The 17,154-nt window shown below is 56.9% G+C and overlaps 1 protein-coding gene across 5 annotated transcripts in view; it reads right to left on the bottom strand.

Moving 5' to 3' along the window:
* The window catches only part of SPATC1 (spermatogenesis and centriole associated 1), a 26,203-nt gene extending 9,049 nt beyond the window's left edge, over positions 1-17,154 (bottom strand). Inside the window, exons 1-5 of one of the 5 annotated variants that reach the window (XM_058699406.1) lie at positions 16,111-17,154; positions 15,513-15,723; positions 14,430-14,639; positions 13,233-13,330; positions 12,669-13,007 (exon numbers count right to left, since the gene is read on the bottom strand). In XM_058699406.1, the coding sequence (XP_058555389.1) occupies positions 12,669-13,007; positions 13,233-13,330; positions 14,430-14,518 (526 nt within the window). In that variant the 5' untranslated portion in view covers positions 14,519-14,639; positions 15,513-15,723; positions 16,111-17,154. The other 4 variants (XM_058699405.1, XM_058699407.1, XM_058699409.1 and 1 more) reach the window with 4 other exon arrangements.

Below are 17,154 nucleotides of genomic sequence, written 5' to 3'. Positions count from 1 at the left end.
CTCGGCAGATCCCACCGGAGGGTCTGGCCCTCTTCTTCTCCGTCCTCTGAGGCAGCCTTGTCCCCCTGGGCTCACTTCTCTGCACACCTGCCCCCCCACCAAGTCACAGGGACCTTCCACAGCTGCCCAGCCCTCCATGTGCCCACTGCACTGAGCTACTGACCCCTCACTGAGGAGGGTCTCCTGACGGTGGTCCCCCAGGTGGCCAAGTGGACCCATCCATTCCCTGGTGGGGAGCAGTGGGCCCCGGGCCTCCTGACCACTGTCCTTGTGGGGACAGCAGAGCTGCACCAGGTGTGGGACCCTCAGGGAGGCCAGAGCTGGGACAGGCACAGAGCCTCAGCGGCACCGATGGTGGCTCGTCCCTGCCTGCCCGCAGTGTCCCCGGGAATAGCGAATGCAGGTTCAAGAGGGCAGGCTGGCCCAGACACGGCTGCTTCATACTCCTGGATCCCTGGGCGGGGGTCAGGGGGCAGACAGCCCATTTCCCTTGGGTTCCTGAGGAGCGAGCCCTTGAATGACCACTGTTTTGGGGGAGAAGACCCCTGGGGGCACGGAAGCTGGGGGAGGGCGCAGTGTGAAAACTGCCAGTTAGGCGGTTGTCGTTAGGCGTCACGCGCTCGCTCACTACAGAGAAAGAATGGAGCTACGGAAAAGCCCAAAGAAAGATTAGAAACCGTCGTAGTCCTGTCATCCTGCCGTTAGGTGTGATGAAAAGCTCCGTGTTGCCTTGAAGACTCTCTCCGTGAGTTTATAGATCAGGGGTAGACGGACCTTGTCTATTAAGGGCTGGCGGTGAATACGGCCAGTTTTGCGTCTGGTCTCTCTTGTGACCAATCACCTTGGGGGCTGTGGTACCAGCGTGGCCCCAGACATCATGGAAACTAATACGGTGGGTCTGTACCAATAAAACTTTATTCAGAGACACTGATGTTTGAGTTTTGGGTACTTTCTGCATGTCCAGAAATAGTATTCCTTTGATTCTCCTTCAATCACTTAAAACCGTAAACTCCATTCTTTGCTCCTGGGCCTTCTCTGTCGCCCGTGTCCTTCCGTCCACTTGTCGTCCGGCTGGGCCCCCACGCGGCCTTCCAGCAGCACCCTTCTCTGAGGACGCTGCTCCGTGGCCGCTGCGGTTCCCAGCTCCCCCACCTGCCACCATGTGGAGCCTCCTCGATTGATGGGCATCAAATTGACTCCAATTTTCCCAATGACAACTAATTCTACTACCTAAATCTTTTTTTTATTAAGTTTTCAATTTCAATTCCAGTCACTTAACAAACAGTGTAATATTAGATTTTGGAAAATAACATAGAAAACCGTCCCTTCCATACATCACAAGTGCACCCCTTCATCCCCCACCACTAGCTCACCTGCCCCCCACCACCTAGTTTGCCCACCCCCACCACCTAGCTAACCCCCACCACACCTAGCTCACCCGCCCCCCACTCCCCTCCCCTCTGGTGACCTCCAGTGTCTTCTCTGGAGTTCAGAGTCTGTTTCTCGCTTTGCCTCTCCGTTTCTCTCTCTCTTTCTTTCTTCCCCCCCCCCCCCCATTTGCTCGTTTGGTTTGTTTCTTAAATGCCACATGTGAGTGAAATCACATCGTCTTTCTCTGACAGACTTATCTTGCTTAGAACAATACTCTCTAGCTTCGTCCATGTTATTGCAAATGGCGAGATTTCATTCTGTTCATGGCTGAGTAATAGTCCGTCGTGTGTATATACACGTCTTCTTTATCCATTCATCAGTCGACGGACACTTGGGCTCTTTCCATAACTTGGCTATTGTTGAAAGTGCTGCCACAAACACTGGGGCATCGAATCTGTATTTTTGTATCCTTTGGGTAAATACCTAGTAGTGCAATTGCTGGGTTGAAGAGTAGCTCTGTTTTCAACGTTTTGAGGACCCCCCCCCCATGCCGATCTCCAGAGCGGCTGCACCAGTTTGCATTCCCACCAGCAGGGCGAAAGGATTCAGCTTCCTCCACATCCTCGCCCACGCCTGTGGCTTCTGGTGTCGTTGATTCCGTTCTGACAGGTGTGAGGCGATGGCTCCTTGTGGTCTGGGCATCTCCCTGACGGTGAGTGATGCTGAGGTTATACTACAAAAGTCCTTCTTATCGATTCTTCGCCCTGAAAGTAGACATCCTAGAGGTCCTTAATGCACACTGCTAAATCTATCTTCTTTAAGACCCCTCAGAAACATTGTGGCATTCCCCCCCGGAAGTCCCTGGGCTGTTGCTCAGACGTCTGCCCAGGGACCGTGTGGCAAAAGGTCCGGTCACTTTACTTTTGTGTCAAGTTTTGTTGCTTGTGTTTTCCAAACGAATACATTAAAATTGCACAATCAAGTCAACCAGTCGGTTGGTTCTTCCATGATTTCTGGTTTTGGCTTTTTGGAGATTTTTGCTTTAGGATCAAAGAGACAATGAAAGTGTGGGCCAAAGAGAAGGAGCCGTGGGGAGGAAGAGCCCGAAAGGGAAGGGCAGCGGGGCGCAGGTTAGGGGAGGGCCTCAAGGAGCCGAGGACGGCAGGAGGAAGTAGGGACGAAGGTGGGACCCGGGGCGTCTGTCCTGCTGGGCTGTCTCCTCTGAGGGTCCGGATGATGTGGGAGAGGAGCCGCACAGTCGAGAACCGCAGGAGCGTCCAGTGGTGCCCCCCCCCAGAGCAACCAGGCCCCCCCCAGACCTGGGGATCAGGTTCCCACGTGGCTGGCCCCCCACGTCTCTCCTCCGTGTCCCTCTAAGACGTCCCCACTCGTCATCTCCCTCCATTTTCTCCTCTTCCTCCTACACCCTCTCCGGCCAGGCTTTCTCCCTCCTTCCACCCGGACACTCACTGAGGGCAGCGGCGGCCCCACACTGCAGAACCCGCCGCCGGTTTTCAGGCCCCACCGTCCTCGTGGGTGGTGCTCACACAGCGGAGCGCTCCTCCTCCGTGAAATCCCGTCTTGGTTTGGCATCAGGCTCCCGGTGACCTGGTTTCCTCCAGGTGCTGCCGGCCCCGCCTCATCTGCCTTCCCGGGGGCGCCTCAGGCTCCCCGAGTCTGCTCGTCCTCGGCGCGCCCATGTGTCGTGGGCACCGGGGACCGGCTCCACGCCCCGCTGGCCCCTCAGGCTGGACCCCAGACGGTGCAGTCAGCCCCAACACTCGTCATCAGGCACACCCCGCCTCCGGCCTGCTTGCCGCACCTGCTCGTGGGCCCTGAGACGCGCACGTGCACCCCTGCACGGCCTCGCCCTGGTCCATACCGATGGTGCCCGGCCAGACTGTCTCAGGAACCTCCCGGCTGGTCTCCTGATGCCAGCTTTCCCCCTCCAACGTCTGCCAGTGCGTACCAGTTAAAGTGCCCGTCAGCTCACCATCTTGTTTTTAGAGCTAGATCATTCGGGGCCCTCCATGATCTGGCCTGTCACCTCTCTGACCTCAGTTCTCCCCGTCTCCCCCTTGCACACTCCTTGCACACTCCTTGCACACTCCTTGCACACTCTGCTTCTGCCCCTGGGGCTCCTTTCTGCTCCGTGAGCGCTCCGGGCACACGCAGGCCTCCGTCTGTGCGCTGACTGCTCCCTCGGCCTGGAGCGCTCTGCCCGCTGCGTGGCGGCCCCGCGCTCCACCCATGCCGTCATTCGCCATTCGTCATTCGTGACCTCCTCGGTGAGGCCCTCCACCCGAAATCACCAGTCCCCTCACCCCAGCCGTCCCGCTCCCTTCTCCTGCGCTATTTCCTCCTGAGAGGCTGTGGATGCTCTACACTGACTTACGGTTTGACCCGTCTCCCCCCATTAGAACGGACGCCTCGTAAGGGCAGGGGTGGGTCTGTGGGCCACTGTGTCCCTCCTCCTAGAACAGTGCATGGGCCACAGCAAGTGTTCCATAAAGAAGAAGAAAATGGTGTGTATGCGAGTGGAGATGAAACTTGGTGATGAAAAAGAAATTGGTCAGGATAGGAACTGAGATCTGTCTGTGCCTTCAACCACCGAGAGCTTAATCTGACCACAGAAGGAAGCGTCCGTAGAATGACCATAGAAACTGTGGCCACTGAGAGAGCCATACAAGATCCAAAATTCAATCAGATAGCATGTCACTATCTGAACAAGGGTTGTGTGGTCCTCAGGATACAGAGAGTCCCAGATTCATCAGGGTCTACAAAGTCAACTGTATTTCCAAACATTGACAATGAATATTTCAAAAATAAAAAACAGCATCAAAAGAATAAAATATTTAGAAATAAATTTAACAAAAGAAATGTAGGGCCCCTGGGTGGCTCAGTTGGTTAAGCATCTGACTTCGGCTCAGGTCATGATCTCACGGTCTGTGGGTTCGAGCCCTGCGTCGGGCTCTGTGCTGACAGCTCAGAGCCCGGAGCCTGCTTCGGATTCTGTATCTCCCTCTCTCTCTGCCCCCCCACCCCGCCACTCGCACTCTGTCTGTTTCTCAAAAATGAATAAAGGAAAAAAAAAGAAATGCAAAGCATATTGCCTGAAAACTACATTTTTAAAAAAAATTATTGTTTTTTTGAGAGAGAGAGAGCACAAGTAGGGGAGGGGCAGAGAGAGAGGGAGACACAGAATCGGAAGCAGGCTCCAGGCTCCGAGCTGTCAGCACAGAGCCCGATGCGGGGTTTGAACCCATGAACTGTGAGATCGTGACCTGAGGTGAAGTAGGACGCTTAACTGACTGAGCCCCCCCAGACACCCCAAACTACAAACATTTTTGAAAGAAATTAAAGAAGATCTAAATAAACAGAAAAACGCCCCACGTTCACAAACTGGAAGCCAATTTATATTAATTTATATTGGAAGTAACAATATTAATATTGTTGCTAGCAGTACTCTCCATGTTTATCTGCAGATTCAGTGCAATCTCCGTCAGGATGCAAACTGACTTCTTTGTAGAGACTGCCGAGCTGAACCTTAAATTCACAAGGAATTGCGAGGGACCCAGAACGGCCAAAGCCACATTTTAAAAAAGAGAACTCATTGTTACAATCACTGCTTAGCCTGCACTTCACTCTCTTACACTACCTTAAAAAAAAAAAAAAAAAAAAAAAAAAAAACAGAGAGAGAAGAAAGAAGCAAAGGAAGGAAGGAAGGAAGCAAGTTAGTTGAGGACTCAGTTTCAGATTTCAAAACTTACTACAGTAATCAAGATTCTGTGACTCTGGCATAAGGAAGGACATATAGATAAATGGAATAGAATAGGGAGTCCAGAAATAAACCCATGTATCTGTGGTCTCGTTTTTGATGAAGAGGCCAAAACAATTCAATAGGGAAAGAATAATCTTTTCAAAAAATGGGGCTGGGACAACTGGAATCCACGTGTGAAAGAATGAAGTTGGACGCTTACCTCCTATCATATACAAAAGTTAAATGGATCAAGGCTTCACTGTAAGAGCTAAAACTGTAAAATTCTTAGAAGGAAACACAGGGGCAGGAGTGCTTGGGTGGCTCAGCTGGTTGAACATCCAACTTCAGGTCACGACCTCATGGTTTGTGGGTTCGAGCCCCACATTGGGTTCTGCACTCTCAGTGGGGAGCCTGCTTGGGATTCTCGCTCTTTCCTCTCTCTCTCTGACCCTCCCCCACCCGTGCTCTCTCCCTCTCTCAAAACAAAATAAATACACTTAAAAAAAAAAAAAAAGAAGACATGGGGTAAATTTCCATGACCTTGGATTTGGCCATGGAGTCTTTTTTTTTTTTTTTTTTTAAATTTTTTTTAACATTTATTTATTTTTGAGATAGAGAGAGACAGAGCATGAACGGGGGAGGGTCAGAGAGAGAGGGAGACACAGAATCTGAAACAGGCTCCAGGCTCTGAGCAGTCAGCACAGAGCCCGATGCGGGGCTCGAACTCACATACCGCGAGATCGTGACCTGAGCCGAAGTCGGACGCTTAACCAACTGAGCCACCCAGGCGCCCCTTGGCCATGGAGTCTTAAAGGTGATCCCAAAAGTGTGAGCAACGAAAGAAACAATAGATGAGATGGACGTCATCCAAATTAAAAGCTTCTGCTTCAAAAGACACCTTCGAGAAGGTAAGAAAGACAACCACGGAATGGGAGAAAATACTTGCAGGTCACATATGTGGTAAGGGACTTGGATTTAGAAAGAACTCTTACAACTCAGTAATAAAAAGATAAATGGCCCAACTTAAAAACGGGCAAAGGACATGAACAGACATTTCTCAAAGATGATATACAAATGGCCAATAAGCACAGAAAAGATGTTCAGCATTATTATGCACCAGGGAAATGCAAATCAAAATCACTTCACACTCTAGGATGGCTATAATTAAAAAATCAGATAATAAGTATTGGCAAGGATATAGAGAAATTGGAACACTCATACATTGCTGGTGCGAATGAAAAATAGTGCAGCCACTTTGGGAGACGATCTGGCAGTTTCTCGAACAGTTAAACATAGAGTTACCATATGACCGAGCAATTCTACTCTTAGATATATACCCCAGAGAAATGGAAACATAAATCCACACAAAAACTCATATATGGATGTTTCCAGCAGTGTGATCCATGGTACCCCAAAAGAGGAAACAATCCAAAAGTCCATCAACTGACGAATAAACAAAATGTTGTGTAGCCATTAATGAAATATTATTCATCCCTGAAACAACAAAAAAAACGCAATCCCAACGGAAAGTACTGATTTATGCCACAACATGGATAAACCTTGAAAACATTATGCTCAGTGAGAGAAACCTGACCCAAAAGCCACATATGTGTGATTCACTTATAAGAAATATCCAGTGGGGCACCTGGGCGGCTCAGTTGGTTAAGCGCCCAACTCTTGATCTCCGCTCAGGTCTTGATCTCAGGGTCACGAGTTCAAGGCCCACTCTGGGCTCCACGCTGGGCGTGAAGCCTACTTAAAAAAAAAAAAATAATAATCCATGGGGCGCCTGGGTGGCTCAGTCGGTTAAGCGTCCGACTTCGGCTCAGGTCATGATCTCGCGGTCTGTGGGTTTGAGCCCCGCATCGGGCTCTGTGCTGACAGCTCGGAGCCTGGAGCCTGCTTCGGATTCTGTGTCTCCCTCTCTCTCTGCCCCTCCCCCGTTCACGCGCTGTCTCTCTCTGTCTCAAAAATAAATAAACATTAAAAAAACTTAAAAAAAAAATCCAGAATAGGCAAATTCATAACAACAGAAAGTAGATAAATGGTTGCTGACAGGTGTGAAGGGGTAGGCAGTAGCAGCTAGCTGATAGGCTTAGGTACAGTATTAGAGCCTCAAAGAGTTTTAGATTCACTGTGTTTATAGTTTATTTTATACGTAAGAATTACCTAGGGTCTAAGAAGGTTTGCTCGTTACATCGGAAGATTAATGTTAAAACGATAAGCAAATGTCTTAGATTTGCAAATGCAGCTTACAACGTTTTAAAGTGCTTAACTGGGACACCTGGGTGGCTCAGTCCGTTAAGCTTTGGGCTCTTGATTTCAGATCAGGTCATGACCTCACAGTTCACGGGCTTGAGCCCTGAGTTGGGCTCTGCCTTAAAGTGAGGAGTCTGCTGGAGATTCTCTCTGTGCCCCACCCCCCAAAAAACTGTCTTTCTTTCTCAAAAGTAAATAAACTCAAAAAAAATTTTAAATAAATTAATTGCTTGACCGAACTCTGATCCCCCCAACCTGCTCCTCTAGGGCAGTCCCTCGCTTCCCTCCGAGGCCCCATTGGGGTCCCCAGGTCAGCAAGGCCCAGGGGTAGACCCTGGCCCGGCATCCCGCCCAGGGTCCTCTGGCCTCCACCTCGCCCCCCTGAGGGAGGCAGTCGCCGGTCTCCACAAGAACCGGTTTCTCCCACGGCAGGGGACGGGGACCTCACTGTTGTTCAGAGCACTGGGCAGGCACTCACAGAAGCGAGATCCTCACGGGGCCATCAGGAGGCGATGCCCGAGGGCTCTCATGGGGCGGGGCCGTCACGAGGCGGGGCCAGAGCACTGGGCGGGGCCGTCATGAGGCGGGGCTAGAGCACTGGGCCGGCCCTCACCGGGCAGGACCCGAAAGGGGCGGGGCCGTCATGAGGTGGAGCCAGAACACTGGGCGGAGCCCTCGTGGGGCGGGGCCGTCACGAGGCGGGGCCAGGGCACTGGGCGGGGCCGACACGAGGCGGGTCCAGAGCACTGGGAGGAGGATCTGCGTGGAGGCGGGGCCAGAGCACCACAGCGGCAGTGTTTGACCCGGAAAATGGAGAGGGAAGCTGGGCCACAGAGGGGAGAGTGGTCAGTGGCTTTAGCTGAGGGTTCCAAGAGTGCTGGGGCGACAGGAAGGGGGGAAAGAGCCAAAGGGGATGATGACAGGGCCTGGGAGAGAGGGCTGGCCCTGAGTGGGGGTCTAGTCCTGGGGGCCTGGTGGGGGCATGGGTCTCAATGGCCGGTAGGGGTGTCCAGGAGGAGGACGGATCCTAAGAGGAGGACGGTCCCCGGGGGGGTGGGTCCTGGGAGGATAGGCCTAGGGTGCTTAGAGTCAGATCCTGGGATGGGAGGTGGGGGGGGGGGTGTCAGGGTAGGGTTAGGAGACAGGTGGGAGTTTGTATCCCGGAGACCATGGTCCTGAGGGGGAGGTGATCCTGATCCTGAGGGGTGTGAGAAAATTTGAGGAGGGTGGCTGGGATTCTGATGCAGGAGGGATGGGTCCTGGGGAGGTGGGGAGTATGGAGAAGGCCCCGAGAGGATGGACAGACTTGGAGGGGAGGGAAGCCCCTGGTTTGCGGGCAGCAAAGGGGTGGGGGAGGTGGTGGGGAGCAGGGGTGGTAAAAAGGAAGTAGGCCGCACCCCGCGGCAGAAAACTTCCACCTGCCTGAAGCTCCCGGGAGGATGGACAGAGGGCAGCAGGGGCTGGGAACAGAGTGGGCCTGGGTAGAGAAGGAGTCCGGGTGGGGGAGGTCCCGGCACAAAGAGCAGTGGAGCTCTGCCCCCCCAGCTGACTTGTCCTGACAGCCACTGTTGTGGTCCCTTGTGCACTCAGTTTGGCCCTCATTTCCTCCCTACTCCAACAGCCCTGATTTCCCATCCGTCTTCCATCTGCTGGGACATCCCAGGGCAGGGCTCCTGGAGCCCAAATCCCATCCTGACTCCACCTCCCACCTGCCATGCTTCCGGGGCCAAGGCCTGAACCTCGTGGCACCTGTTTTTCCCTGTGAAGTTCATTCCACCCGCTCTGGTTACCCACACTGAGCGTGCAGGAGTGCCTTCTGCCCCGCTCAGAACACTTGGCACCTGGCTTGGAGCCTCTCTGGATCTCCAGCACACGGGCGTCTTCGTTGCCTCCGCGTCCCACAGCTCAGCTGGCCTCCGTTTCCCTCTGTGAGGTGCCCAAACCCGTCCTTGCTCCGCCTGCCTGCGTCCCTGCCGCCTCCCCCGCCTCCAGAGCCCCAAACAAACGCTGCCGAGCAAGTTGGTGGCTCGCCGCCTTTACGGTCCAACGGGTCCAAGGGGTCCAAGGCGGGTGGCACCATCCGAGCTCCCTGCACAGCCAGACAGGCCCCCCCAGGTCCCGCTCTCAGCTCCCGCCGCGTCCACGGTGTCACACCTTCCTCATCTTCGGCTCCCACGGTGTCATTTTTCCAGGGAGAATGGAAGCCATGGTTCTGGTTTCCTCAGCCTCCTCCCCTCCCTCCCCTCCGTAGGGGCACCTCCCAGCGCCTCTCCTGGCTCCTTCCCGCCGCAGAGGGACAAGGTCAGGTCTCGGCCATCTTGAGGAGCCCGGCTGGCTCCCAGCCGCGCTTCGGGATCGGAGCGTCAGCCGCCTACTGCGCCGTTTTCTCCGTCACTCCTCACTCTTCACCTCACAGCCTGGGCCGCTAGCACCTGTTCTGGAGGTCGAGTCTAACCGAGCTCGTTCACACCAGGTCAGCAGAGGCCCTGGACTCTTCAGCCTTTATTCTGTTGACACTCTGCCCCCTCGAAGCTGTGCCTTGGCTTCTGTGACATCACGCTCGGAGGTTTCCCTCGTCTCCCCGCTTCTCTCATGCACCGGCTGTGCTCGCCCCTCTCAGGTGGCCTCACCCCTCCTGCGGCTTCAGTGGTCAATACTCCTGAACCTTCCCCCTCCGGCCCTGACGTCTGCCGGAGCTTCAGGACTGTGTCGCCGCTGCTGCCTGGTGGCTCCACGCAGGTGTCTTCCCAGCCGGGGGTAGCCCTGCGCCGCTCGAGCACAGGCACGGCCGGGGCTGCCTCTCCCGCGGGGATGGGCCTGAGCCCCGCACCGCGGGCCTGAGCGTACCCAGAGTGCAAGGGCGAGCCCGGAAAGAGGAACAAGAGGAAATCAAGAGTAAAAGCCTGACTCCACGAGGAAGGTGAGTCACAAGGAGCAGGCAGAAGCAGGAAGTGGCCCGAGAAAGAGAAAGTTCCTCCGAGGCCACCACAGGCATCCTCCTTGGCTGGGCGCGGGGACGGAGAGTGGCGCGGTCTCAGGAGGTCACGCTGCCAGGCACGCCACCACCTCTGCCCGAACAGAGACACCTTCCGGACTCCCTTGTCCGTCCTGCACATCCAAGCAGTTAGCTTGAATCAGTTTCTCTCCGCCCCCAGTTCGGGCCGCGGTCTGCCACCCGCAGGGCTGCAAGGGCCTCAGCGTCAGCCGGCCCGGCCTCGCTCTCGTCTCCTCCGAATCCCGTCCCCACAGCAGCTGGAGGGACCCTTCCGCAGCAGGAGCTCGCTCACTCCGCCACGACCACCCGGCCCTGCTCTCCGCCCTTAGGAACCGGCCTGTGTCCCCGCTGATCTGACCTCTGCTGACCTCTTTAGCCGTACTGCTCAGTGTCACTGGCCCTGATAATACCCCACACAGTCACGGATACAACCACACGGACTTCACACACACAGATACAACCACATGGACACTCACAGGACACTCACAGATACAATCACACGATTCTCACACAGTACAAACACACTTAGCCGCCCCCCCCCCCCCCCCCACACACACACCCAGTACGCTCACCCACACACAGCCTGGGCGTCAGCCTCACTGACGGGTCCCGCGTCCCTGCTGCCCCCTGGTCCTGGCGTTTACAGGAGCTGCTGCTCGCCCGCTAATGCCTTCCCACCACCGTGGGCTCACCCCCTCCAGAAAGCCTTTCCTAACTCCCCAAGCTGGGCCCCTCAGGAGGGGGGAAGAACCAACGTGGCCCAAGGATTCTGTTAAGAATCAAGCCCAAAAGGAGAAGACTTACTTTTTTGTGAAGCTTTGAGATTTCTTTTATTTTGTATCTCCCCGCGTCTTTATTTTTGCCGACGCATTGTCTCGGTCGTTACAATAAAGCCTTTCCGAGGAGAGGCCTGTGCTCTTGTGGCCAGTGAGGGGGTGAAGGCCGCGCGGACGAACAGTGTGGTTCAAGAGCAGGGAAGCCGGTGTGTGGGCACCAGAGGGAGGCAGCTTCCAAGAGTAAGGGCCTGGCGTGGGACCCTCAGGGCAGGAGCACAGACCTGGGAGGGTTTAGCATCCCAGTGGAAAGGCCAAGTTCTCAATCAGAAACGTGTGGTTGGGAGCGAGCCGAGTGCCAGGGAGTTGCTGGGCCTGCACGACTGTCTGCAGGGGCCTCCAGCCCCGTGGAGGATGGGGGCCCGTGCTGGGCTGGCTGGCGGTGGAGCGCGGGGCCCGGGCTGGCCTGGAGCAGGGGGTGGGTGACGCTGCTGAGGGTAAACCCAGAAAGAGGGGGGTCATCGGTCCCAAATTGCATGCAGAGGTTTAGAAGGATGTGGCACTTAGGAAGCCACCTGTGACCTTCCCAGAGCAGCTGAGTGTTGTGGCCCACGGCCGAGCTGCAGGGGCCCTAGGATGGGCAGAGTCCTCCTCTCGGGGAGGAAGGCCATTCTGGGCCCGACTGGGGATGAAGGGGCCAGCGGGAGGGCCGGGCGCAGGGCCTTCTCTGGCACAGGGAGGACCTTGTCGGGAGGGGACGGCTGCGGTGTGACCACCGCAGGGTTTTATCGCCGGCTCGCCCTGTGTAACCTTCACAGCACACTGCCAGCCACCGACTCCTATCGCCTCACCCTGGGGCCTTGCCACCCCCAGAAATTCCCCCTCCGTTATCTTCAGTGCCAGCCAGTTTCTGCCCACAGCTTTCTGTCCCCAGCCCCTCCCTGCCCCTATCACCACACTCAGCCGCGTGGCCTCCCAGCCCCCTCCTGGCTCAGTCCTTGCTCCCGAGGCCCCAGCCTGCCGATCACCACTTTTTCTGCAAATGCCCGCTGGTGCTTTGCCTCTTCCGTCTCACCCTACATCTTCTCCAGCCCCAGGGCTCCGCCACACGCTAATGACTCCCAGACCTCAGCTTCAGTCCTGGTTTCTGTCCCTGGCTCCTGGATCTGGGCTGTCTGTCAGTGGCCATCTCTAGGCGCAGGGCCCTGGGGGGTGCTCGGGGGGAGGGGGGCGGGGGAAGGAGGGCAAGCGACACACTAGACCCAGGAGCGCGGCACATTTGGATCCCACAGCTGGGAAACTCGCAGCCTTTGGGGCTGCTTGGACGGTCAGCCTAGAGGAGGGGGGTGAGCGGGGCCTCCTCCCATCAGGGTGCAGGAATTGGTGCCCAGCTCTGCCCTCCGTCCCGATGGTCCTGTGTCCTCCCCTGGCCACCGTCCCACCCGCTCGTTACTATCCGTGCCCTGTCTCCAGGACTCTCAGAGACCCCCTCCCCGCCCCAGTCTCTTACAGTTTCCCTGGTGTTGAGGAGTGGCCGCCATCTGGCCGAACCCGGTGCTGAAGCCGCTGATGCCCAGGCCGCCCGCCTGCGTCTTGATCGCCGACTTGAGCTCGTGATTCTCCCGAATGAGCCGCACCAGCTTCTTTAGCTCCTCATTCTCCCTCACCAGCCTCTCGATCTGATGCCGGAGCCCCTCGTAATTGGCGAGTAGAGACATGCCCCGGGGCAACGGGATGGGTGCAGCCCTAGTCGGGGCTCTGCACCTGGAGACTGCCCAGGGCCCTGGGCCTTGCCCGGGCGGGAGGAGGGCACCAGGGTTTGCCAGAGGCAAGGCTGGCCCAGTGGGCCCTGGGTATTGTGAGGTCAGAGGCTGTGCCCCGCTCCCGGCCCTCTCTGCTCTGCTAGGCTCAGCCCTCCGTGCTCCAGGCCTGTGCACAGGTCCTGCCTCGGCTGGGATGCACTGACCCCTCCTGTGTCTGCAGGGGCCTGCTCCCTCAAGCGTCCTGTCACCCCAGCGAGCTCATCTCTGCCCTCCAGGCTTCCCTGCAGCCGCGCCTCCATCCCAGCGCTTACCAGGCTCTGTGCACTTGGCTGCTGGTGCTGTTGGGCTCACTTTACGGTGACGTGGGCGTGCTGTAGCTCCCCAGCACCCAGCAGAGGGCCTAGGTGCACTGCAGGTGGGTAACCAGTGATCTTCTGTGGAATGGAAACTCATCACCCATCTTCCTGGCTAGGGTACCCTTTCCTTGGGACGCTAGGCACACCTGGAGCTAGCCTGTTGGCCTCTCTCCAGGACATTCTACCTTGGGCCCCTGGACAGTGGCCATACTTTCTTCCAACCCGGGTGCTCAAAGCCTGTCTCTGACTGCTGGGCCGGGGGCTCCCTTGTCCACGCTCCTGGCTCCCTATAGCTTGGAGTCTCCACTTCTGGTGACTCGGGGCCCCACCCTTTCCCCCACGGTACCCGTGTGAGTTCAAGACCCAAGACTGTGTTCTTCGGCAGGTCGTCGGGTTTCGGGAATTCAGACCTGGGAGTCCCCGTCATGTTCCCTTTCTTTTTTTTTTTAATTTTTTTTTAATGTTTATTTATTTTTGAGACAGAGAGAGACAGAGCATGAACGGGGGAGGGTCAGAGAGAGAGGGAGACACAGAATCTGAAGCAGGCTCCAGGCTGTCAGCACAGAGCCCGACGCGGGGCTCGAACCCACAGACCGTGAGATCGTGACCTGAGCCGAAGTCGGACGTTCAACCGACTGAGCCACCCAGGCGCCCCTGTGCTCCCTTTTTAAGAACTGTCTGGGGGCGCCTGGGTGGCGCAGTCGGTTAAGCGTCCGACTTCAGCCAGGTCACGGTCTCGCGGTCCGTGAGTTCGAGCCCCGCGTCAGGCTCTGGGCTGATGGCTCGGAGCCTGGAGCCTGTTTCCGATTCTGTGTCTCCCTCTCTCTCTGCCCCTCCCCCGTTCATGCTCTGTCTCTCTCTGTCCCAAAAATAAATAAATAAAAAAAAAAAAAAAAAAAAAAAAAAAAGAACTGTCTGCTCAGAAATCTTGGGGGGTCTGACCTTGGGAGTCAAGTGAGGCAGTGTCCTGGGGTGTCCACCCAGGCGGAGAGGGCAGTGAGGCCCAGGTCTAAGCCGGAGGTGGGGGTGAGGACTGGTTCGGAGTCAGCCTGAGTTGAGCATTCTACCTGGGCCTCACAGTGGGGGCCTGCCCCCACCCTCCTCCCACACCCTGGACAGTCATCGCGGCTGCGTCACTGTGGCCCCTTTCACCTGGTGGGGGGAGGGGTGCCGTCACCGCTCTGCTGTTCACGGTGTGGGGAAGTGAGCTTCTCATGGCTTTCCCCCTCGCCTTCTACCATCCAGTCTGGCCTGGCCGTCGGCCTCTCCTTGGGTTGACGCAGCTGGGGTGGTTCCGTCGACGGGTCAGTGGGGCTGAGCTACGGTGCCCAGGTGTTTGGTCGAACACTGGTGTAGATATTGCTGTGAAAATATCTCGTAAAGTGACTGGCATCTACAATCAGTCGATTTGATGTGGGTAGACCTCATCTAAGCAGCTGAAGGCCTCAGGAGCAGAAAACCTCAGGAGCCCAGGTTTTCCAGGGAGGAAGGATTCCTGCCTCGCTGCTCTCTCACACGGCTGCCTGAGTTTCCAGCCCGCTGGCCTCCTCTACAGATTTGGGACTTGCCAGTCCCCACAACTGCACGAGCCCATTCCTTAAAGCTCTTAACATCTGAGGAATCCGACTGCTACTTCCCTTTCCACAGTGCTTTTTCCCTCCGAAAACGGTATATTGAGCGCCTACTGTGTGGCGGGCATTGTGTCAGAAATTGGGGGTTTAGTGAATCACTATATTGTACACCTGGAGCTAAAATGACACCGGAATCGTTCTATTATCCTCCCCCTTCCCATCGTGCAGCCTGGGGACGGGGCAGACCGCGGCCCCCCCACCGGGTCTCCGGGCACCGCGCCACGGCCGGCGGCCCGTCCCGTGCAGACAGCCCAGGCCCCTCTCTGGTCTCTGTCCCTCCACTCTTATCTCCCTTCCTTCCAGTGTGCTTATCTTGTCGTTGTTCTGTCCTGTGTACAACTGTCCTTCTGTGCCCAAACCTAGCGGGCTTGAGTTTGGGACGAAGTAGCAAAAGTCCGCAAAGAGCGAGGGCTTCGGCCAAAGCTTTACCCACAGCAACTTGGATGGCGTGACGGGAGCGAGAGGGAGTGGGCGGCCCTCCCCGCCTTCTCCCTGACTCTTCCCGAAGGACTGGCAGGAAGCTCCCGGCTTCCCGGCTTCCCGGCTTCACGTGGGGTTTGCTCTGCATCCCTCACGGCGCATTAGGAATTCACTTCACACATACCTCCAGTGTCCCCACTGGTGCTGAGTCAGGCGTCTCCACTGCTGGTCTCAGGTCACTGGCTTTGCACAGTTTGTCCCCATTCAAATTTGCCTCCTGAGATCCCGCTCAGCACAGCAGCTTGGCGAGGCCTCAGGGGATCTTTGCTCCCTTCTTGGCTTGGGACTCTTTGTCAGTTTCCTTGTAAAAGCCATCTTCTCGAGGCAAAAAGTTGCTGCAGAACAGGGACCTTTAACCTGGAGCCCTCCGTCCACACCCCCTCCTACCTCCGTCCACACGGGCAGGCTGCGGCGTGCCGTTCTTGGCTTGTGGGAGGCGGTCCCAGGGAAGGAACCGTGCTGCCCGTGGCCCTAGCGTCCTAGCAATCCTGGCTGGGTGATCATTTCCGTGCTGCCTGCTGTGCCCCTTACAGCCTTGGGGTCCCACCCTGTGGCCCACAAGGAGCTCCTGGGAGGAATCTGCCCAGTCTGTGCCCCCACAGATCCAGCTGGCACTCGAGTGCAGTGCCCTCCTGGATGCCAGCCGCGACTCCTCCCTCCCTTTCCCTCTCCTTCACTTCAGACAATGAAAGGGCCGTGGCCAGCTCGGTTTGGGTGCCTACCGTGTGCCGGGCAGTGTTGTAACAGTCTCCCTCCTCCAGGTGGGGACACCGGTGCACAGCCCTCCATGTCTGGTGCCTGGTCCAGACCTTCCCCGGGGCGCCCGGATCCCCATGGCCAGTCGGGTCTTCCCACCTTTCCCAGCAGTTGGGGCTGGGGCTTGGTGCAGGTCTTGGAGCCTGCTCTTTGACCTGCTCTTCCTGCCTCCAGCCTCACCCCTACTCAGGCAGCGTGTGTGTGTGTGTGTGTGTGTGTGTCTCCCACAGCTGCCAGGGGAGGGGGTCTTTCTGACCCCCCACTGGACCTCGGTTCTATTCAGAGAGAAGACCCAGGGTGGTGTCCCAGGAGAGGACAAAGGCCCCGGCGTACGGTCTCCACTCTGTCTGCATTCTAGAGTCCAGCACAGGCCCTGGCACATGGTAGGTGCTCAGCAAATGTGTGAATACAGTTTTTATTCAACCCTTAAATTTTGTTTTTCCTAGAAGCATTCTCCCCATGAAGCTGGAGAAGATATGCTGGCAGAAGAAACAAGGCAGGCGCTAACTGGCCTGCTGAGTGTCTGAGGATGTGCCCCTAGGTCTCTGAGGGACCGGTTGTCCCCTCCTGACGTTGTCCCCTTAGGACTGCGATGGCCCCGCTCGTCCGGGCAGGGCCCGACCAGCCGGAGCTGGGAAAGGGTGCCTCAGGGGAAGATCTCTCCAGGCCTTGGCTAGAGGCAGCGTCTTCTTCTGTGAGTGTCACTTGGTCACCAACCCCACGGGTCCATTCGGTCGCTCCTCCGGAAGGGCCGAGGGGCCAGCGGAGACCAGGAGGCCTCTGTCGGTCTCTGGAGCTCGTTAGCTACAAAGCTTTGTTCGGAAGGCACCAGGAGGGGAGAGCCCGGGCGGCCTGCAGGCTAGGGGCGCCCAGGGCCGGGGCTGCTGCAGGCGGGCGGCAGGGTTCCGGGCCCTGGGCTCCAGGGGTGGGCCTCCCAGCCGCCTCCCCCGCAGCCCTGACCCTCCTTGATTCCTCCTCCTTCTTCAGACCTCGGCTCGCGAGCCGCCCCC

The sequence above is a fragment of the Neofelis nebulosa genome, chromosome 14 (genome assembly GCF_028018385.1).
Source record: "Neofelis nebulosa isolate mNeoNeb1 chromosome 14, mNeoNeb1.pri, whole genome shotgun sequence".
NCBI classification, from domain to species: domain Eukaryota; kingdom Metazoa; phylum Chordata; class Mammalia; order Carnivora; family Felidae; genus Neofelis; species Neofelis nebulosa.
This window is presented reverse-complemented; position numbering and strand designations above follow the sequence as displayed.